Source organism: Dromiciops gliroides, chromosome 5, assembly GCF_019393635.1.
Source record: "Dromiciops gliroides isolate mDroGli1 chromosome 5, mDroGli1.pri, whole genome shotgun sequence".
Lineage (NCBI taxonomy): Eukaryota > Metazoa > Chordata > Mammalia > Microbiotheria > Microbiotheriidae > Dromiciops > Dromiciops gliroides.
This window is the reverse complement of record NC_057865.1, coordinates 225,304,396-225,327,220: the sequence shown is the minus strand read 5'-3', so window position 1 is coordinate 225,327,220 and position 22,825 is coordinate 225,304,396. Positions and strand designations below refer to the sequence as shown.

Sequence of the window (22,825 nt, the reverse complement as noted above, 5' to 3'; positions counted from 1 at the left end):
ACCTTTTGAAAAGAACACTTAGATGGAGGGAGAGGCTGATGTGAGAAGGAGTGGCTTTTGGATTCAGTGATCAGACTCTAGGGTTCTTGCTAAGACTTGACCAGGAATCAAAAGGGAGAGGCTGATGACACATGTACAAATCGACCCATTCTACTCTGGGGCCAGATGGCCTTGAGTCCCCAGCCCCCTCCGTATACTTTTGTCATGGTGGGATGGAATTTGGATGGATCTGGGGGCATGGGTTTATATCTCCCTGTAATTTGTTTCATGCAGGGCACTTTCTCTGGAGGTAGTATGAATCCTGCCTGGTCCCTGGGACCTGCTGTAGTGACTGGCATCTGGGACCATCAATGGGTGAGAAGGCCTAAGAGGATGAGTGCTTGGGGGCAGCTAGGTGGTGCAGTGAATAAAGCACCAGCCCTAGATTCAGGAGGACCTGAGTTCAAATCCTACTTCAGACACTTGACACTTACTAGCTGTGTGACCCTGGGCAAGTCACTTAACCCTTACTGCCCCACCAAAAAAAAAAAAAGAGGATGAGTGCTTGAAGCTGAGCGCTGGACAAAATTAGGGTTTGTGCGGGGGGGGGGGGGGTTGTCCCTTGGAGAGGTCCCGAGTTGGGACCTTCAGAAAGTCACTTTACTTCATGTAGAACCATAGGGTCACACACTTAGAACTGGCAGGGACCTTAGATGTCATCTAATCCATTTTCCCCATTTTTCAGATGAAACCTAGAGAAGTCAAGGCACCTGTTTAAGGTAGTAACACAATGGATAGAGCATTGGGTACTGGAGTCAGGAAGACCTGAGTTCAAATGTTGCCCAAGACATTTACTAGCTGTGGGATCATGGGCAAATCACTTAACCTCTGTCTGCCTCAGTTTCCTCACCTGTAAAATGGGGATAATAATAGCACCTACCTCACAAGGTTGTTGTAAGGATCAAATGAGATATTTGTAAAGCACTTAGCACAGTGCCTGGCACATAGTAGGCACTATATAAATGTTTATTCCCTTCCCTTCCTGATGTCTAAGCTCACGCTTTTTTCATTGCATCATTGCCTCTCTAGTCCTCAAACTAAATAATCCTTTTCATCTTACAGAATGATTCTGTGATCTTTGAGCTCCTTCTCTTAGAATTCCCTATTCCTGCTCCACCCCGCATCTGAGTGTATTAATTTACCTTAGAGCCTTTGTGTCTCATTCCTGTATCATTCTTGACTACTCCCTTTCCCCACAGGGGATTAAATTAGATTGATCCTGACCTCCCTGTATCAAGTTAGAAGAATGTATTAGTGTCTACTAGTACCAGGCACTGAACTAAGAGTGGGGGATGGGAAGAAAGGCCCAAACCAGCCCTGCCCTCAAGGAGCTCCCAATTCAACATGATTGTGTAAATCCCAGTCCAGATTCTGACTCCTAGCTCTTCTCTCCTGACAGGTGTACTGGATGGGGCCCACCCTCGATGCCATTCTTTTTTTTTTTTTTGCGGGACAATGGGGGTTCCAGGGTCACACAGCTAGTAAGTGTCAAGAGTCTGAGGGCGGATTTGAACTCAGGTCCTCCTAAATCCAGGGCCGATGCTTTATCCACTGCGCCACCTAGCCGCTCCCTCGGTACCATTCTGGCCGGCCTCTCCTTTGAGTTTCTCTTCTCATGGGGGCTTCACAGAAAAAGCTTATCGTCTGTGTAACCTGTCCTGATATGGAAATGGTGGAGGCCGCCAATGTGTCGCACTCCTCTATCTCCACTGCGACACAGCACCCAACACCTCGCCCCAAGCCTGAGCACAACTGAGCCCCATTCCCACCAGTCTCTCCCTATCTCCTCTCTCTCCCTGCTCCCCCAAACCACCCCCAAAGCCTTTCTCTGGGATGGAGGCAGTATGGCCCTGCTTGGATCTGCGATTCAGAATTTGGTGTCTCTCTAGGTGTCTTCTAGACCCCCTACAATCCGGTGACTCAGTTTCACTCCCCCTTCTACCTTGTGTTATTGAAGTCTTGAGTTAGGATAGCGGAAAATGTGTGTTGATTTTAAGGTAAAATTGCCAACATCTCACCTCTACCACCTCCCTGTCCTGGCTCGACTTCCTCCCCCCCTGAAAAGCACCCCATGGTGCAGGAGGCCAGGCTGGGGCTTGGAATGGAGGGGGCAGAGGGAGACCAGGGCTCAGAGAAAGGCCAGACGCAGCAAAAATCATTCCACCCCAGGCCTGCAGGGTTCACAGATTCCAGCCCCGGGCCAGCCAATAACAGTGGATCCGCTAATCCTCCTGGATGGGGCAATTCACTCCTTTACGCACTCTCCCTGCCATCCCCCAATTCCCACCCCCAATTCCTGAAGCTGGCTGACTCAGAGTAGCCCGAGGCCCCCAAGAACACTGCCTTTGACCCCAAAGACTTTCCCTGAGCCTGACTTCCCTATCCCAAGCAGAACTGAGCAGTGTTCCTCTATCTATGACATCGGTTCAGGACCCTGGACCGATTCAAGCCACAAAGCTCCCCTCTTCCCTCCCCTTCCCAGAATCTCCCCAATGTTCAACCCTTCTCTGTTGATTCTGCTCATCCCTCAACTGGGAGGAGGGAGGGGGGATGGGAGAGGGAGGGAAGCAGCTTTATAAGGTGTGGACAGTGGGCCCATCCCTCCTCAGCAGTGATGGGGTTAAGAGGCTGGGCCATGGTAGCCTTTTGTCTGCCCCTCCCCGTGGATTAAGGGCTCTTCTATAAAGGAAGCTGTCCAGTGGGGCCAGGCCAGGGGGGTAGCAGGGACCCAGGAACTGTGTCCACCTCCCCTGTTGCCCCCATTCCCCCCTTTGCAATGTGGGAACTCCGCTCGGCCTCCTTTTGGAGGGCCATTTTTGCCGAGTTTTTTGCTACCCTTTTTTATGTCTTCTTTGGGCTGGGGGCCTCGCTACGCTGGTCACCGGGCCCCGTACACGTCCTGCAGGTGGCCGTGGCTTTCGGACTAGCCTTGGCCACATTGGTGCAGGCAGTAGGCCATGTCAGCGGGGCCCACGTCAACCCAGCTGTCACCTTCGCTTTCCTCGTGGGCTCCCAGATGTCCCTGCTACGGGCCCTCTGCTACATTGTAGCCCAGTTGCTGGGGGCCGTTGCCGGGGCTGCAGTGCTGTATAGTGTTACCCCCCCAGCTGTCCGTGGGAACCTGGCGCTCAACACGGTAATGGCCACCGGGAGCTGTAGGGGAACCTAGACATCCATATTCCTTGCCCCAGGCTGGGGGAGCGGGGTGTGCATCAGAGTGGGGAAGTTGGGAGGGGGATTCGGAGAGGAGAGGAACGTTTCTTCCCCAGCAGCTAGGGCAGAGGATCTAGGAACCGTGGACTGAGAGTCGAGACGTTTGGGGTCACGTGACTCCTAGCTTATTGTGTAGCTTTGGAGAATTTAACATCTCTGGACTTCGGTTATAAGTGGGCATAATTATACTCATGCATCCCCTCTGGAGTATTACTGAAGCTAAAATAAAATAATGAATACTAGTATCTGAGTGGTTCATAGCCTCCATCTCCCCCTGGGAGGATGCAAACTATTATTCATGTTCTTTCTGAGGAGGGGGTGGGGGTTGAGGGATGGGGCAGTGCTGCTGGACCCTTCACAAGTGGATCTCCTCTCCTCTCTTCTCCCTGCCCAGCTACACCCCGGGGTGAGCGTGGGTCAGGCCACAATCGTGGAGATCTTCTTGACCCTTCAGTTTGTGCTCTGCATCTTTGCCACGTTTGATGAAAGGAGGAATGGACGCTTGGGTTCTGTGGCATTAGCTATTGGTGTCTCTCTCACCCTGGGGCACCTGTTTGGGGTAAGCTGTGGGTGGGTGGGGTAAGGGAAACCCCATATGGGCTTGAGGGATGCCAGGGCCCTGAAACCTTTCCCAGTCCCCAGAAGAACTTTCTGCATTCTGAAATCTCCTACAAATCTATATATTGATTTCTTGCCCTTTGGAGCAGGGAGAGCAGGGAGGAGAGGAGGGAACAGTTTGTGTGTGTGTGTGTGTGTGTGTGTGTGTGTGTGTGTGTGTGTGTGTGTGTGTGTGAGTGCACGCACACACCTACCCCTTCTTACATCTAAGGTAGAGGTCCACTAAACAGGGGCAATGGAGGTATGATTACTTTCAGGTTAGGAGTGACTGGTTTGGCTCCAATGACCTACACCCCATCCCTCTCAATTCCCTCACAACAGCTGCCTTGCCCATGTACCTTACCCTTGTTTTGCCAACTACATGGAAATTGGGTCATCTCTGGCTGGGCCCAAATGGTGCTGGTGATGGTGGGGGGGGGGGGCGGGAGGGGGTGGTAGGGGGGTTGTGGGGGCTTCCATTACAGCCGTGTCTCTTGCAGATGTATTACACGGGTGCAGGCATGAATCCTGCTCGATCCTTTGCTCCTGCTATCCTCACCAGGAACTTCAGCAACCACTGGGTAAGGGAAAGGGGCAGACCAGTGAAGTACACAGAATTGGTGGTGGTGGGGACCCAGGCATCCAGGGATTCCAGCAGAAGCTCTTAGCTACCCTCCAGTGGCCTCTCCTGAGTGGGCCTCTGAGAAGGACTGTCCATTTGCAAATAGCACAAACCTAATCTTGATCTCAAAACAAGTTTTATTTACATGGATTCTTTTTTTTTTTTTAGTGAGGCAATTGGGGTTAAGTGACTTGCCCAGGGTCACACAGCTAGTAAGTGTTAAGTGTCTGAGGTCTGATTTTGAACTCAGGTCCTCCTGACTCCAGGACCGGTGCTCTATCCACTGCCGCCACCTAGCTGCCCCTTCATGCATTCTTTTACTGTTCAAATCCATACTCCTCCAGTTCATAGATTTGGCATCTTTAGTCCAAACTCCCTCATTTCACTGACAAGGCCACTAAAGTGGAGAAGACACGCTCTGTACCTAAAGTTATGTAAGTATTCGTGGCAAAGTCAAGGAAATGAATCTAGGGTCTGACTCTAAATTCCTCACGTTTTTCACTTATCACTTAAAAGCTGCTTCTCAGACCCACTGTGTGCTGAGAAACTATGACAGACATACGACTAAAGTTGAAGAGAATGTTCCCTTATCCTCAAAGAATTAGTAGTCTTGTTGGGAAGACAGTGCACAGAAACCTGAAAAAAAGAAATGTTTTAAATGACATGAACATATGACTTCACAAATATGCAAATATGCTGAGACCATGTGGCTTCAAGAATTAATAAAAGTAGGAAAGCCACCAGGAAAGGAAACATTGTCCCTCTGGACTCAGTTTCTCTATCTGAATAAGTGGATATGGTCACTTCTACACTCCCCCCCTACAGCTATCAGCTTGCTCATATCCTCTTCTTTCCCCAGAGAGTGGGACAATTGGAGGGGTGGCGAGTTGCTAGTGAAGCAGCTTAAGCTGGGTTTGGTTTGGTTTTATTTTAGTGAGGCAATTGGGGTTAAGTGACTTGCCCAGGGTCACATAGCTAGTAAGTGTGAAGTGTCTGAGGCCAGATTTGAACTCAGGTACTCCTGGCTCCAGGGTCAGTGCTCTATCCACTGCGCCACCTAGCTGCCCCTTAAACTGGGTTTTGAAGGAGAAAGGAGTGGTTCTGTCTAGGGGAAGAAAAAAAAAAGAGGTTCCATTTTGGGTCCTGTCCAGTTCCACACCCTAATCCCAGACTTTCTATGTTCCAGAATGTCTGTTGGGGGGCAGCTAGGTGGTGGATTGGATGGAGCACTGGCCCTGGAGTCAAGAGGATCTGAGTTCAAATCCAGCCTCAGACACTTTACACTTACTAGCTGTGTGACCCTGGGCAAGTCACTTAAACCCAAATGCCTCACCAAAAACAAACAAACAAAAACAACAACCAGAATATCTGTTGGGCTGGGGGTTGAACAGTGAGTGGTCTTTCTTCTGTACTCTCCTCCCCTTCCCTAGCTCAAACTTCCTTTCCTCTGCTTCTAGGTGTACTGGGTAGGCCCGATCATCGGGGGATCTCTGGGTGGCCTCCTCTATGACTTCCTCCTCTTTCCCCGGATCAAGAGTGTCTCGGAGAGACTAACTATCCTCAAGGGGATCAGGCCCAATGACTCTGATGGGCAACCAGAGGTCACTGGGGAGCCTGTTGAGCTAAAGACCCAAGCCCTATAGGGGCCTTGATAGGACTGAGGTGGGCAGAGGCTGTTTTGTTTTGGTGGCAGGGGGAAAGCCGGTCCCCAGGGGGATGGGGGGCATGTACCTCTTTATTTTTTTATTTATTTGTGGGGGAAAGGTGTTTGTTTTTTTGCTGTGTGAGATCTGGTTAGTGCAGATACCACCCCCCACCATGCCATGGTGACATGCTTGTGCATATGTATGTGGATGTGTGTGGCCATGTATCTGCTTGTGTTTAGGGGCATGAAAGTTGGGGGAAGGAAAAGGGGCCGGGTTCGTGTGTCACCCTATGCTTTTCTTGCCTCTCCCCACAACCCACTCAGGGTGTGCAAAGGGTAAGGGCAGACCTAGCACCCGAAATTTCCCCTCTTCATTGTTCCGCCAGCTGTGTGTGACCCTTGATTTCCAACTACAGGGGTGGGGGGGGCTGCTCCCAAAGGTGAAAGGCAACTAAGGACCAGTGCATTCCAACGGGGAGACAGCTATTTAGCCTAGCAGGGAATTTTGGGGTGGAGAAGCTCAGCATCTCTATAGGAATGAGGCTGAGACTTTTGCCGATGAGAGGAATTCCAGGAAGAGGATGCAACAGAAGCTTCAGACCAAGTCGTAGCTGGACCATGTAGAGCTAGAGAGACATGATAGGTGAAGACAATGAATTCTCCCCAACTCAGAGCTGCTTGCCTGGTGGGTAGGCTGGCTGCTTGGGATGAGGGCATATTCGTCAGGTTTGGGTTATTTTGTAAAGCAGCATAAACCCCTCTACACAAAATGGCTGGGTTGCGTTTTCATTCTGGGCAGGGGTGGGCGGATGCCAGGGCTAGCTCTCCACTTTGGTCATAGGAACCTAAACACGTCCAACACCCCCTGTCCCCCCATCCTGTGGCAAACGGCGTGTGTATCTCAACACAGAAAGCCTAGGCCCTGGTCAAGGCGGGGGGCCAGTCAGTGGAATGGGAGCAAAAGGAGGAGCTGTTTTAGGGGTTCAGCCTACCCAAGTTAGAGGAACCCCTATCATCCTTCAAATGGTACCTTTCTCTCCCTTTGGTTTCCTGCTTTCACTTCTATCCCTCTTTTCTCTTTTCTTTCCCTCTATTCTTTCAAATAAATCTTACCCTTTTTTTTTGCCTCCTGACTCCAACACCAACTTCTCATCCCCTCTACTTAAATGTCTTAATTATGACCAACATTTATACAATACCATAAGACCTGTGCAATCTATTTCAACAAATCCTCCCAACAATCCTGGTGTCATAATCCCCATTTTACAGGTGAAGAAAGATGAGAGGTGAAATTACCCAAGGTCATATAGTTAGCAAGTGGCTAAGCTAGAACCCAAAGCTCTTCTACCTTCGAATTCAGGAGTCTTACCAATACATGAAAACTACTTTCTAAGAGCCAAAGAATTCAAGCCAAACTTAAAAAAAATTTTTTTCTTCCACTTTATTCTTTGTTTTTTGTTTTTTTTTTTAAATAAACTCAACAGGAACAGGTCCCTTAAAAATGTTATTGATCAAAAAAAAATGTTATTGATCCCTTCTTTTGTGAGCCTTGTCACATCCATATGCCCAGATTTAGATCGGAAACTACGAACTCCAAACTCATTTTACCAATGAGGAAACTGAGGAATAGACACTAGGGTTTTCTTCCACACCAGAGAGATTAAGTGACTTGTCCAGGGTCCTGGGGTCAGTCACTCAATAAACAGCTATTAAGCAACTATTATTATGTTCCAGGCACTGTGCTAATCGATGGGAATACAAAGGTAAAAGAGTCTCTCTTCTCAAGGAGCTAACAGTTGAATGGAGAAAACATGAAAACAACTATGCACAAGCAAGATAAAATGGACATAATCAGCAGAGGAAAAACACTAGAATTAAGAAAGATGGGGGGAAGAAGATGGGGAAAGACTTCTTGTAGAAGGTGGGATTTTAGCTGGAATTTGAAGGAAGCTAGGGAAGTCAGGAAGCTGTGATGAGAAGGGAGAGAATATCATGCACGGAGGACAGTCAGTGAAAACTCCCTGACCCAGGACAGGGAGTTTCTTGATAGCAAGACCAACAGTCACTGGATCGCATATTTGAGGAATGGAAGGTAAGAAGGGAGACGATGGCAGAGTAAGGTATAAGAAGCCTAAAGGTTAAGTGACTTGCTGAGGGTCACATAGACCATGTAACGTTCCAAGGTAGAATTCGCACTCAGGTCTTCCAGACAAGTCCTGGACTCTGTCCACTACGCCACCTAGCGACAGCTCGTATAACATCTCATTTTACCACTTGAGGTATTTAAGCCAATGATTCTACTTCCCCCCACCCCAAACAAACAAAAAACCAAGGGTGAATAAATCTTGGAAAACTTCACTCTACGTGGGGAAGTCCCCCGAGGACTGACAGTCACTTTCGTGAGTCAGTTTCAGCCCCGCACAGAGGCGCAGCAGCAGCTCGCGCTGGACCAAACCACTCTTCCGACGCGATAGACTAGTCTGGCCCCGCCCCTTCCCCCCTCCAGTAAATGGATGGTCCCACCTAGTCTAGTGGCGGGAAAGAGCGCCGGCCCAGCGGGCTCCGGGAGCCGGCTCCTTCTCGGGAGCTGGGGGACCCGAGGCGGAGTGGTGAGTGCGTACAGCGGAGGAGGTGGGCACTCGACAGGAGTGTGCTTGGCCCCTGGTCTTGTCGATGCCCTTCCTGCGACTGGGGGGTGCAGGGGGAACTCACCCTAAACTATTGCTTTTCTACTATTTCTCTACTTAACCGGGGCGGGGGGGGGGGGTTCACGCATGCGTAGCAGCGTGTGGTTGCTCCAGCTGGAGCGCTATAGAATGGGGGCGGAGATTCGCGCTTGCGCAGAAGCCTGTGGTTCCTCCTGCTGGCGCTCTGGTTTCTTTCCTGCCAGTATTTCTCTGCTGAGGGGTGGTGGGAGAAACCCCTGAAGAGGGGGAGGGGCGGGGGAGGAGGGCAAAAGAATTCACTCTTGGCCTTGGTGGGAAAAGGTTTGGAAGAGCAGAAATGAACCCCAGGAAGCCAGAGCCTGTCTTCTCGCGTCCTTGGAGCTTGTTAAAGCGCCTGCCGCTCGCTAGATAGGGTCCTGGGACAGAGAAGTGTCACGGCACAATAAGCACCTACTATGTGCTGCGAACTGTGCTAAGCCCTGGGAATTCAAAGAAAGACAAAAGTCAGCCCCTGCGCCGAAGGAGCTCACAGTCAACAAACAAGAGCTAGATAGGATAAATTGCCTGTTCACTCGACTTTGCCCACTTCATTCAGATTAAGGCTTGATAGACCTTGTGGAGGGGGTCGGGGTGGGGTGACTCTGTGTTTCTGTCACTGTCTGTGTGTGTGTGTCAGAGTCTGTCGGGAAGACCTGAGTTGGAATTCAGCCTCAGACATTCATTAACTATGTGACCCCTGAGCAAGTCACTTAACCTCTCTCAGCTTCAAATTCCTCATCTGTAAAATGTTGGTTAAATAACAGCATCTCCCTGGCAGTGTTATTGTAAGGTTAAAATGAGATAATAATTGTAAAGTGCTTTGCGAACTTTAAAGTGCAGTGCTACATAAATGCTAGTTTATTATTATACTGTACAAATTGCTATATAAATGTTGGTTATTATATGACTGTAAGGGAATATGATTATGCTGTAAGACATGACCAAAGGGATGGATTCAGAAAAATCTGGAAAATTTGTAGGAACTTATTCAAGTGAAATAAAAAGAACTAGAATTATTACTATTATCATCTATGGAGAGGTTATGGGGAAAGTATATTGTAAACTTTAAATCAGTGTGTTTAAACTTTGAAACAGTTATATCAGTGTGAGTTCTGTGAATTAGACAATCATTTAATTATCTTGTTCTCCATTTCTGTCCCTGTCATTTCAGATTTGAGGTGCCCCCAGCAGATGAAATTGTTACCCCAGTTGAAAGGTCATTATAAAGAATGCCTTTACTAAGCACTGAATGTGTGTGGGCCTCAACCAACAGATTCCCATGTTAATTTTTTTTTCACATTGATTTCCAAATATGTCCTTTCTCTTTACCCTAGTCAACAAGTCATTCAATTACTCCTGGATAAACAACAACAACAAAAAATCAAAACAGAGAAAGTTGTCAGTTTCTTAAATGTTTCTAACCTTTGCTGGTATAGACACATTAGCTCTGTAGACCGGAGGGCCAAAGGCAATTTTTGTCCAGATACAGAGCTGGATCTTTAGAGTAATTAATGCTTAGGTAGTGAGCAGACTTCTCATTTTTCCATCATCAGAAACTCTCCCTCTCCTCTAAGAATAGACCATTATTTTAGGACTCGTACCTCTAGTTGCACTCCTTCCTGTTTCAGTCCTCATCCTCCTTCTAAACTCTTTCCTGCTCTCCCCAGAGCATTCCTGTTAACTAGTGTATAAGTACAACCTAGCCTTGATTATTCCATTCCCCTGCTCAAAAATTTTTAGTGGATCCACAATCCAAACTCCTTAACCTAGTATTGGAGGAGGAAACATTGTGGAGTGGAAGGGGTGGTGAATTTACAGTCAGAGAATCTGGATTTCCCTCCTCGCTCTGTCATTTATTCCCTATCCCTGGAGCTAGTAACTTAATCCCTCTGTGCCTCTATTTCCTCAACTGTAAAGTTTTCGGTTAGATTAGATGACCTCTAACATCCTTTCCTGCTCTAAATCAGTGATTTTTATGAGGAACCTCCATAATCTGGCTCAAAATTACTTTCTTATGTTCTTCTGTTTCCCTATGTTTATCCCCTGCCCCAAGCCCCCCTCCCCCAATAATTTTATCATTAAAAATTCTCTTCAATTGTTCATATCTGGCCTTGCTCAAAACCTACCTCCTATATAAAGGCCCCCTTGATCATTTCAGTTGGAAGTAACCTCTCCCTCCTGAATTCCTATATCAACTATTGTCAAAAACACTCATTTTTGCCTTTATGATTGTCTTAGTTATCTTTTCATGTTTGTTTTCTGGTTTTTGTTTGTTTGTTTTTTGTGGGGCAGTGAGGGATAAGTGACTTGCCCAGGGTCACACAGCTAGTAAGTGTCAAGTGTCTGAGTCCAAGTTTGAACTCAGGTCTTCCCGAATCCAGGGCCAGTGCTTTATCTATTGTGCCACCTAGCTGCCCTTTATGTTTGTATATGTTTTATCCTCCCAACTAGGCAAAAATAAATCTCTATTCACTATTAACAGTGGAGTCCCTGTAGTCTTGGAAATGGGTTATATTTAAAACACTAGCCAGGATCTCATTGCTGTAAATTTGGTTTTCCTAACTTCTATCTCGAAGAGTTGGGAGGGTAGGGTGCAAGAGTCCTCCTCGCATGAAAATTGTTGCTTAGGAACCGTAAATTTTCCCTGTTGGGCAAATGGGGCCTGGGTATCTGTAGAAAGATTGGTGGAGAGGTGTAATACTTAAGTAAGTAGACTGGAAAAGTAAGAAGGGTCTTGAAATGCTTTAAATGCCAAGCAGAGGAGTTGATATTTGATCCCAGAGAAAATAGAGAACCCCTGGCGTTTATTGAGTTAGGGGAGAGGGAGGGGCATGATAATATAGTCAGACCTGCATTTTAGGAAAAATCACTATGGTACAGAGAATGGATCAGAATGTGTAAGCAGGGAGGCTACATCAATAATCCAGGCATATATGATTACGACCTGAACTAGGGCACTAGTTATGTGAATGGAGAGGAGGGGATGTATCCCAGAGATGTTATGGAGGTAGAAGCAAGATTTGGCAACTGATTGGGTATGTGGGGTGAGTGAATGTGTGAAGTCAAAGATGATGCCAAGCTTGTGAACCTGGGAGACTAGAAGGGTGGTGGTATCCTCAAGAGTAATAGGCAAAACAAACAAACAAAAAACATAAGAAGGGGGCAGCTAGGTGGCCCAGTGGATAAAGTACTGGCCCTGGATTCAGGAGGACCTGAGTTAAAATTGTAATGATTGGAATGACGCCACCTACTGGAGACTTGCTGTGGGAAAGCTCCACCATGAGGAAAATGCCTCAGAGGCATTGTGGCTTTTCCTTGGTGTCAGGAAATGACGTTTACTCATGGGTGCTGTCTATCAAGGCTACCAGCCAATCAACTTGAGGAGCCTCCTATGGTCTGGGAGGAGACAGGAAGGAGGAAAGGGAGCCTGCGCAGAGAGCGCTGGGCCTTTTGGCTTCCTGACTTGATGGTGGTGGCGGCAGAGGACTTCACAGGAAATTTGAGGAAAGATAGGAATGCCAGGCTGTTAGAATTCTGTTCTCAATCTTTTTCTTTCTATTTTCCAATAAACCCTTAAAAACCTAAACTCGTTTTATCAGTGATTTTTAGTCAGTTTCCCCCAAACTGGGGGAACAGATTAGAATCCACATTTAGAATCTTATATTACACAAAATCCATCTTCAGACACTTGACACTAGTTGTGTGACCCTGGGCAAGTCACTTAACCTTCATTGCCCCACAAAAAAACAAACAAAAAAGAGTAATAGGCAAGTGTGGGATCAGGGTGGACTTTGGGGGTAAGATAACGAGCTAATTTTGAGTTTGAGATGTCTACAGGACATCTAGTTTGGAATATTTAACGAGCAGTTCCTCTGGAAGCTCAGGAGAGAAACTGAACAGAGATTTGGGAGCTGTCTGTAAAGGTAATTGAAGCTTTGAGAGCTGGTGAGGTCGCTGAGAGCATAGAGACAAAAGAGGTGGAGGAGCCTTAGAGTACAGGGATGCTTAGTAGGTGTGACACGGATCCCGCAAAGGTGACTGAAACAAGGAGGGGGAGAACCAGGAGGGAGTGGTACCGTGGAAATCCAAAGAGGGAAGAGTATCAAGGAGCAGAGGGGGCGGAGTGGGGTTAGATGCTACCAAGAAGTCCACCAGGAGAAGGCTAATAGGTCTGGCAGTTAAGAGATCTTTGCTAATGATGGAAAGGGCAGTTTCAGTTGTGATGAGGTTGGAAACCAGACTGCACAGGGTAAAGAAGAGAGTGAGAGGAAAAGTAGAGACTGGAAAATGGAGGAGAGATCTGGGGTGATGGCTAGTGGGGATGGTAGAGAGTTTTTTTTTTTTAACTCAACAAGCATTTGTTAAATGCCTATGGTTTGCTCGGTGAAATACAGAGCTGCAGTGCAATACTTGAGGTCTCTGCCTTCAAGGAACTTACATTTTACAGGCAATACGACATATACACATAATACAACATGTTTACAAGGTAAATTACAAGGTGATTTGGGGGGAGAGGAGGTGGCTGCAGCTGTGGACATCAGCAAAGATCTCTCTCTTTTTTTGGGGGGGGGGTATTGGGGGCTAAGTGACTTGCCCAGGGTCACACAGCTAGTGTCAAGTGTCTGAGGCCGGATTTGAACTCAGGTACTCCTGAATTCAGGGCTGGTGCTTTATCCACTGTGCCTCCTAGCTGCCCCCAAAGATCTCCTTTTTTAAGGTCAGGGGAGACGAGCCTGTTTGTGGGCCACAAGGAAAGAGCCAGTAAAAAGGCCGAAATGGATGATATCAAGGGCATTCTACTGGAGAAGGTGGGAAAGGATGAAATCAAACCGGGGTTGGGGTCAGAGAATGGAGTTTTCAAGGATGAGTATTTTATTGTAAAGACAATGAGTAGCCACGAAAGGTTGGAGACAGGTTGAAAATAGTCACTGATCCCCTCCAAAAGATGGCAACTCTGGACTTTGGCATACTCACTGAGAAGGAAGCTGGGAGATGGAAACCCTGCTTAGCATCCCGGAAAGGTTCAGTTGTGAAGCTCCAAGTGTGGAGAGCAATGTGGATTCTTAGGTTAGAGCAGAAAGAAACTGCAGATGTGTGCATTTCTTCTGGAGAGGCAGACACACATGATGGGGGGGGGGGTCTGCATGTGGGAAGTCTCATTCTCCTCTGGTGTCCATCCAGTACCTAAACACCAAAGGGAACCTCTGATCTTCATGAGAACTCTGAAGGGTTGGATTATTTCAAAAGCTTTCATTTACATTGATAAAAGTGATACTAAAGATGAAAGGCCTAGAGTCTAGTAAAACACTAAAGCTTAGATCATAGGCTTTTTTTTTTTTTTAGTGAGGCAATTGGGGTTAAGTGACTTGCCCAAGGTCACACAGCTAGTAAGTGTTAAGTGTCTGAGGCTGGATTTGAACTCAGGTACTCCTCACTCCAGGGCCGGTGCTCTATCCACTGTGCCACCTAGCTGCCCCTAGATCATAGGCTTTTAAAGAGAGGGATGAGGGACGATGAGGATTCATCTACACTTGAATTGGTAGAATTATGTCTGGGAAGAGAGTAATTGTTGCCTGCCTGTCTGATTATACCGTGCCCCTCATGTCTCCTATATCCTTACTGTTCTTGCATAGAGGGATTTGTAAAAGACTAAATGTTTGGAGCCCAAAGGAAAAACGTCCAGAGACTTGCAACAATGATATTCATTCAATGAGGGGCAGCTAGTGGCACAAGGGATAAAATGCTGGACCTGGGCCTGTTTCCTCACCTGCAAGATGGGTATGAATCATAGCACCTGCCTCACAGGGTGGTTGTGAAGATCAAATGAGATACTTTTTTGTGTGTCATATAAATGTTTATCGCTTCTCCCTTCCTCCTACCCTTTCTCTGGATCTATGATCCGTTCAGTGAATCAGAATGTGAGCTTGAGAGTAGTGATTATTTCATTAAAAAACAAAATATCGGGGTGGCTAGGTGGCGCAGTGGATAAAGCACCCGCCCTGGATTCAGGAGTACCTGAGTTCAAATCTGATCTCAAACACTTAACAATTACTAGCTGTGTGACCTTGGGCAAGTCACTTAACCCCCATTGCCCCACCAAAAAAACCAAAACAAAAAAAAACAAAATACCACCTAACCCCCCCCCCCCCCCCCCCGCCCAGCACATGGTGGTGCTTAATAAATGCTCTTTGGTTGATGATAGCATGCCAAGAAGGGACTTTGCACTGAGGGTGATCTCAAGGCAGTGTTGCATAGTAGGTAGAGCTCTACACTCTGAAGAAAGGGCAAATCACTTGTTCACTCTGACCCTCAGTTTCCTTGTCTGTGAAATGAGGGAGCTGGACTTCTTAAGGTCCTTTCCACCCCCTAAAATTAATAATAGCTAATACTTCTATAGTGTTTATTATATGACAGGTACTGTATTGAGGGCTTTATACACGTCTCATTTGATCCTCACAACAACCCTAGGAAATAGGTGCTATGATTATATCCATTTTATAGTTGAGAAAACTGAGTCAAAAAGAAATTAAGTGACTTGCCCAGGGTCACCCAGATAGTAAGTATCTGAAGCTTTGGGTTTTTATGACTCTAGGCCTGGCTCTCTATCTGCTGTACCACCCAGCTGTCACTACAGTTTATGATCAGAAACTAAAGTGGCTTTAATTCTTTTTCACCATTGGATTCAGGAGGACCTGAGTTCAAATCCGGCCTCAGACACTTAACACTTACTAGCTGTGTGACCCTGGGCAAGTCACTTAACCCCAATTGCCTCACCAAAAAAAATAAAAATAAAATTCTTTTTCACCAGAGAAGATTGTGAAGATAAGCGCTCACACTTATGTAGTGTATTACAGTTCCCCATAAACAAGGTAGGGAGTACAAGTAGTATTATCTACATTTTGCCAGTGAGGACATTAGGACCCAGTAACTTGTTTGTGGTTACTCAGCAAATAAATGGCAGGGCCAGGACCCAGCCTCAGTATTCTGACTCGGGGAGCCGGTCTGGCCCAGGTGGGGAGGCAAGCACTCCAGGAACTGAAGGCTAAAAGGCTGGAGGGGCAGCAGTTGCTGACCCCCTCCCCCCAGTCGGTGGGGGCTGGGGGGTCTCCTGTCTCTAAGGCCTAGTTCCTTGGCAGTGTGCTTGTGTGGGGGCTGGAAGGCTGTAGCTACTTTCCTGCCCCTTCTAATGAATGGGGCCCAGATGTTTGAGCCGCCTCAGACTCTGTGGCCTGGAAGCTACACAATAGGCCTCATGACCCATTTCTTCCCCTATCTTTTGTTCCACAGCCTGGATTTGAAGGCACGGCAGGGGGTCAAGAGCCCATGTACTGACTTCTTACATAACCTCTTCCCAAGGCTACATTCTCCCTCCCTCCCTTCCTTTTGCTCCTCTTTGCTTCCCTCCCCCAACCCCCATCATGCAAAGTACATCTAGGGCTGCTAGGGTGGGAAGAGGTGTTGGGCACCTGAGAATTAGGGGCTGAAGTGGGGTTTATTCTGAACCCGTGATCTGTTTGAGACATTGAGTTATACAGCAGCTTGAAGGGTAAAAAGCAAAAAGTGGAATAAATATGGCTAGAAGAGAGGAAAATGCCAAATATGCGCCTCTGTTCTGGCCTTGTCCAAGGTGCTGTGAACATCTAGAGGAGTGCCTTACTGTTAATAGCTGTCCCTTGGTGATACCACTAGTAGATAGTTCTGTCCACATATATAACCTCTTCTGTCTTGGGGAGAGGGGAGGGAAGAGAGGGAGGGAGGGAGAAAAATCTGGAAGTCAAAATCTTATAAAAACAAGTGTTGAAAACTATCTTTTCATGTAACTGGAAGATAAAAAGATACCTTTATGGTAGCTCTGTCCAGCTCAATGGATAAAGCACTGACCCTGGAGGCAGGAAGACCTGAGTGCAAATTTGACCTCAGGCTTGAACTAGCTGTGTGACCCTGGGCAAGTCACTTAACTTCTGTGTGCCTCAGTTTCCTCATTTGTAAAATGGGGATAATAGTAGCCCCTGCCTCTCAGGGTTGTTGTGAGGATCAAATGAGATAATATTTGTAAAGCGTTTAGCCCAGTACCTGGCACAGAGTAGCTTCATAAATGCTTGTTTCCTTACTTTTCCACCTTCCCTATTTCCCATCCCCTGAATGCCTCAGTATCCCAGGTCTCGTTCTAAGGGAAATGAACTGCTTAAGCAACCATTCAACTGGCTCTGGTTGTGTCCTGCTTTGGGAGGAGAGAGCAGATATGGGAAGGAAACTTCTCTCTGTGAGTCTGTGAGGAGAGCCAGTGGGCCCCAGTGTCTCCAGGGCTCTGGGGTGTGGGACATACATGAGAGGAGGCGTTCATCTTTTATGTGTCTCCAGCGAATGACCCTCTTTGCTAGCTGTACAACCCAGTGGAGCAGAGCCCAAAAGTAGGTTACCACTGGGTGGGGGCAGGGGGCAGGGGGCTAGCCTAGGAAAGTAGACCAATTATATAAATGCAGGAAGATAGCATCAGGATTAATCTAGGTCCTTCTGCTACTGCCTATTTCCCTAAGGAAGTAGGTGGAGTCTGAGGCCCGAGATGGGGACAGCAGAGGGTAAAAAAAGTCTTTAGGGGACACCACTGGAAGCTGGGAGCAGAGTGACTGAAGGTGCTGAGGGGGGATGATCTACAGGTATTTCTAACTACCTCCACAGGCAAGGTAGGGAACAGGCTGGGTATATCAATGTATTTATGGTGCTGGTTACATGTTCTGAGATGTCCACAAGTCCTGATGGGTACCTGTGGATAGCCAGTGAGGTTTGGGGGACATTAGTAACAAGGGGAATCCTTCTGAAAGGGGAGATTGTCTATCTCCAACTCCCCCTGACTTTGTCTTGGGATTCCCAAGGTCTGGGAGACTAGACAAAAGATGTCTGGATTAGCTTTTGCCCTTTTTTTTTGCCCCCGAGGCAATTGGGGTTAAGTGACTTGTCCAGGGTCACACATAGCTAGTAAGTGTCAAGAGTCTGAGACTAGATTTGAACTCAGGTCTTCCTGACTAGAACTGGTGCTCTATGCACTGCACCACCTAGTTGCCCCAGCTCTGTCTTTCCAAAATAGGAGTGAAGGACCTTTCCCCATGTATCTTGCCTGCTATATTCTCTGCCCTGGCCTCCTCCATGAAGAAGGTGCTGGTACTCTATAACTCTGCCCTCTGGCCCCCAGGACACGACTAGAATGTGGTAGAGTCTCAAAGCTGAGCCTCCTGCCTAGCGTTGGGTGGCAGGTGGCAGAGTGGATTTCCCAGATGTGATAGTGAACTAGAATTTCTTACAGGGAAAGAAAACATTTTGTGATATATAACATTGATGTCTTCCCATCTTTGTCTCACAGATGCGTCTCTCTCTTAACCCAAAGAGCTTTTCTTGCCATTAAGTAGTGGTGGCTCCTGCACCTCATACCCATCTCTTCAGAGCTTGAGTTAGTTGTCAGTGAGAGTCAGGGCAAGATGCTTACTCAGTTCTTTGGTGGGGAGCCTCTTTAAACTGGACCACAAAGAGAGCCTAGGCCTAAGACTTTAGCAAGGTGCTTCTAACTCTGGCAGGTGAAGCTTTGATCACACTGGAAGGATGGATGGGGATTTGGGGGGGGGGGCAGGGCAATGAGGGTTAAGTGACTTGCCCAGGGTCACACAGCTAGTAAGTGTCAAGTGTCTAAGGCCGGATTTGAACTCAGGTCCTCCTGAATCCAGGGCCAGTGTTCTATCCACTGCGCCACCTAGCTGCCCTGATTTTTTTTTTTTTTTTATGGATGGGGATTTTAAGGCTGATTTGGGGCTTTTCTTAACCTTTCTCTGGGCCTCTGTTTCCAGTCTCTTTATTTTTTGTTTTGTTTTGTTTTTGTTTTTGCAGGGCAATGAGGGTTAAGTGACTTCCCCAGGGTCACACAGCTAGTTAAGTGTCAAGTGTCTGAGGCTGGATTTGAACTCAGGTCCTCCTGAATCCAAGGCCAGTGCTTTATCCACTGCGCCATCTAGGTGCCCCCCAGTCTCTTTCAAATGGGAACAATAACACTTGTACTACTTAGCTCATAGGATTGTTGTGAGTAAAACTCTTTGGAAACTTTAATAACTTTTGAAATATTAATAACTTTAATAATAAAATATGAATATGAGGTGCTGTGATGGTGGTACCACCGAAAAGACTTGAGTGTCTGAGTCCCAGGTATCCATCCCCCTTAGATGAGAAGGATTCTTCAGAAGCTATCTTTTTTCTCTATTCAGGCCTCCCCATTTCAGTTGGTTCTTTTGTCAACTGACCTCCTCTCTCTCCTGGCTGAGCTAGTGATTTATGGACTTGTACATGATGAACTGTGAACTTCTAGCTACGTGCAGTGCCCTTGGGTACCTTGAAGGAGACATTTACCACAAAGAGCCAGATTGCTTAGGTAAGAACCCTTAGGTATTAAGTAAGTTGCAGGGGGAGCGGGGGAGACACTTTTTTTTTTTGGTGAGGCAATTGGGGTTAAGTGACTTGCCCAGGGTCACACAGCTTGTAAGTGTCAAGCGTCTGAGGCCAGATTTGAACTCAGGTACTCCTGATTCCAGGGCCGGTGCTCTATCCACTGCGCCATCTAGCTGCCCCTGGGGGTGAATCTTTAATTCCTCTACTTGTCTTAGATGGGAAACAGGTGTGGGTTTCAGTGGAATCCTTGCTCTCAGTTCCCAGGGAGGTGTTTTTACTCCCCCTGCAGAGAGCGTGAAGGATTTGATCCGCTACCTGAAGTATGAGGATGAGACGCGTGATGTGCGGCAGCAGCTTGGGGCAGCCCAGATTCTCCAAGGAGACCTCCTGCCCATCCTCATCCAGCACCGCCAGGACAAGCCACTCTTCGATGCCGTTATCAGGTTGGTTCCCCACTACCCTTTTGTCCCCAGCCTGTGGCTTCCCCATGGGAGGGTTAGCATGGGTGTGAGCTAGTGGTCCCTGTTTTGGTGGGGGAGGGAGCCTCATAGACATTCTCTCACTTCCCTTATCAGGCTGATGGTGAACCTGACACAGCCAGCCCTGCTCTGCTTTGGCAAAGTTCCTCAGGATCCGAGCTTCCGGCATCATTTCCTGCAAGTGTTAAGCTACCTGCAAGCCTACAAAGAAGTGAGGCTGTTCTTCGGGGACTCTTGGGAATTGTTGGATTGTGCTTAATGTGGGTAGGATAAAGGGTTTGTTCTATGCCATGTGGCTCACATCTGTGCCTCTTCCCTTCTCGCCTAGGCCTTTGCCAATGAGAAGACCTTTGGGGTCCTCAGTGAGACACTCTATGAGCTGTTGCAGCTGGTAAGTGGTGTCCTGAATCTCTGCTGTTCAGAGTCCCAAACTGGGCATTGTTAGAAGATATAAGGACCAGAAGTGTGATCCTTGCCTTTAGGGATAGTATAGTCTAATCCCCTAAATTTAGCTCTTCCAAGTCTTGTGCTTCTTGGAATCCTTTGTTCAGTCGTGTCCAACTCTTTGTGACCCCATCTGGTGTTTTTTTGGCAGAGATGCTGGAGTGGTTTGCCATTTCCTCCTCCAGCTAATTTTCCAGATGAGGAAACCGGGGGCAAACAGGGTTAAGTGATTTACCCAAGGTCACACAGCTAGTAAGTGTCTGAGGCCAGATTTGAACTCAGGAATATGAGTCTTCCTGACTCCAGGCTCAGTGCTCTCTCCACTACACTGCCTAGCTGCCTCTAGAATCCTTTTCCATCTCCTTAACCCTTATGATGCCAACTGACATTTATGCCTTGTTTTAAGACTTGCCAAGCACTTTACACATTAACTCATTTGAGCATCACAAAAACCCTACTCTACTGGTATGATTACACCTATTTTATAGATAAGGAAGCTCAGAAATAGAAAGTGACTTGTCCATGGTCATACAGCTAGTAGGTGTCAGAAGCGGGATACATACCCAGGTTTTCTCCCAACCTCCCAAGCTGCTCTTAACCTGCCAAATAAGGTGAGACGCACAAAGTGACCAGGCCACCTTCCTTGTGTGTTTACAGGGCTGGGAAGAGCGTCAGGAAGAAGACAACTTGCTAATTGAGCGTATTCTTCTGCTAGTTAGAAACATTCTCCATGTCCCAGCTGACCCTGATCAAGAAAAGGTGAGTGAGGGGCGGCTAGGTGGCGCAGTGGATAGAGCACCGGCCCTGGATTCAGGAGTACCTGAATTCAAATCCGGCCTCAGACACTTAACACTTATTAGCTGTGTGACCCTGGGCAAGTCACTTAACCTCAATTGCCTCACTAAAAAAGAAAAGAAAAAGAAAAAAAAAAAAGAAAAGGTGAGTGAGGGGGGGCGGCTAGGTGATGCAGTGGATAAAGCACCAGCCCTGGATTTGGGAGGACCTGAGTTCAAATCCGGCCTCCAGACACTTGACACTTACTAGCTGTGTGACCCTGGGCAAGTCACTTAACCCTCACTGCCCCGCCCCCCCCCCCCCCCCCAAAAGGCAGCCGTGAGAGAAAAAGGGAAAAAGGATGCGCTGCTGCCCACCACCTCCTCCCCGCCTCTCCTGCCTGGGAGACAGAACATTCAGGTGAAGAGACAAACTCCAGTTTTGACCCTGTTTCTCCTGACCATGCCTGCCAAGGCTAGAGCAAGGCGTAGGTATTTTCTGGGATGAAGAAGCATGGGAGCAGGGCTGAGGGGCTCTCTCATGACTCTGAATGCCTTCTCTTGTGCAGAACGTCGATGATGAAGCCAGCGTCCATGACCGACTGCTCTGGGCCTTGCACCTCAGTGGCCTTGATGACCTGCTGCTCTTCTTGGCCAGCTCTGCAGCTGAACAGCAGTGGAGTCTACACGTGCTAGAAATCATTTCCCTCATGTTTCGGGACCAGGTGAGGCCCTAGCCCTGCCCAGTGGTCTGGATAGTTCTGCCACTGTGATCTGACTTGGGTGCCACACTGGCCGCCTATTCTGAGGCCGGAACCCTGCCTCAAGAGGAGTGGTGTGAGAGAGGGGTAAACAACCTTAGAAATCCTTTTGACTGCCCCCAGAATCCTGAGCAGCTTGCGGTGGTGGGGCAGGCACGCTCAGCGCGTGAGCAGGGCGCTGATGTGGCAGAGCTGGAAGTTCTTCGACAGAGGGAGACAGCGGAAAAGAAGAGCCGGGCCCTTCAGCGGAGCAGCAGGTGAGCTGGGGTCTCCTGTCCATCGTGGGGTTCAGGCTCGGCCTCACAGGCTGAGAACATCTGTGGTCAGACAAAGTACAATTCATACCACTGGGGTCATTTTATTTTTCAAAATGCTGGAGACAGAGTAATGTTTAGGAGGTATGAGATGGGAGGAAAGGTTTCAGAGAAAAGGAAAAGTCATCCTGAAATGTCTGTTCTCCACAGACATTCTCGCTTTGGGGGATCCTACGTCATCCAAGGGCTGAAATCCATTGGAGACAGGGATGTTGTCTTTCACAAAAGTCTACACAATGTGAGTAGAGGTGTGGTAAGTTCTCTGTGCAGCTGCAGCTGGTGTATGGTCTTAGTGGAGGGGACCAAGAGAAAGCTTTGCTAGAAGGGAAATGCTAGGACAGGGGTGTCTCCTCCGGCCTAGGAACTAAGATGCTGTATCCTGCTCCTCTAAAAGCCCAGCACCAGGGGGAGCAAAATAGCCCCAGAGAACATGCAGAAGGAGCTGGAGAGTGAGGCACCATGAATGACACCGAGGTCCCTTCCAGCGCCACATTCATTATGATTTCTTAACTCTCTCCTAACTCCTCTAGTTTCAAACCTACAGCCCAGATGTGGGGAAAGATGCTCGCTACGTGCCCCGGCGACGTCAGCTTGCCCAGGAGCCCACCCTTCAGCGCCGTTCAGCCCTTAATGTGCGCCTTTTCCTCCGTGACTTTTGCTCTGAGTTCCTGGAGAACTGTTATAACCGCCTCATGGGCCTGGTCAAGGTGAACTTTGGAAAGAGTTTGTACAGGGGTTAGTGAGAGACTGAAGGGATGGAATGAAAACCTAGGTAGAGAGGTCAAGAAAATACAGGGGGAGGGTG

General features: G+C 47.9%; 2 protein-coding genes across 2 annotated transcripts in view; both read left to right on the top strand.

The window, feature by feature from the left end:
* Positions 1–2,815: 2,815 nt before the first annotated feature.
* On the top strand, positions 2,816–6,114 carry LOC122729708 (major intrinsic protein of lens fiber). Its single transcript, XM_043968711.1, has 4 exons — positions 2,816–3,175; positions 3,647–3,811; positions 4,350–4,430; positions 5,929–6,114. The coding sequence occupies exons 1-4, from the start codon at positions 2,816–2,818 to the stop codon at positions 6,112–6,114; spliced, it is 792 nt and encodes a 263-aa protein (XP_043824646.1).
* A 2,537-nt stretch (positions 6,115–8,651) lies between these two features.
* Positions 8,652–22,825, top strand: part of TIMELESS (timeless circadian regulator) — a 32,650-nt gene continuing 18,476 nt past the window's right edge. The window contains exons 1-10 of the mRNA XM_043966929.1: positions 8,652–8,725; positions 19,069–19,232; positions 19,539–19,692; positions 19,825–19,939; positions 20,057–20,119; positions 20,830–20,931; positions 21,515–21,670; positions 21,830–21,963; positions 22,171–22,258; positions 22,551–22,727. Of these exons, the coding sequence (XP_043822864.1) occupies positions 19,136–19,232; positions 19,539–19,692; positions 19,825–19,939; positions 20,057–20,119; positions 20,830–20,931; positions 21,515–21,670; positions 21,830–21,963; positions 22,171–22,258; positions 22,551–22,727 (1,086 nt within the window). The 5' untranslated portion in view covers positions 8,652–8,725; positions 19,069–19,135. The remainder of the gene's footprint in view (positions 8,726–19,068; positions 19,233–19,538; positions 19,693–19,824; positions 19,940–20,056; positions 20,120–20,829; positions 20,932–21,514; positions 21,671–21,829; positions 21,964–22,170; positions 22,259–22,550; positions 22,728–22,825) is intronic.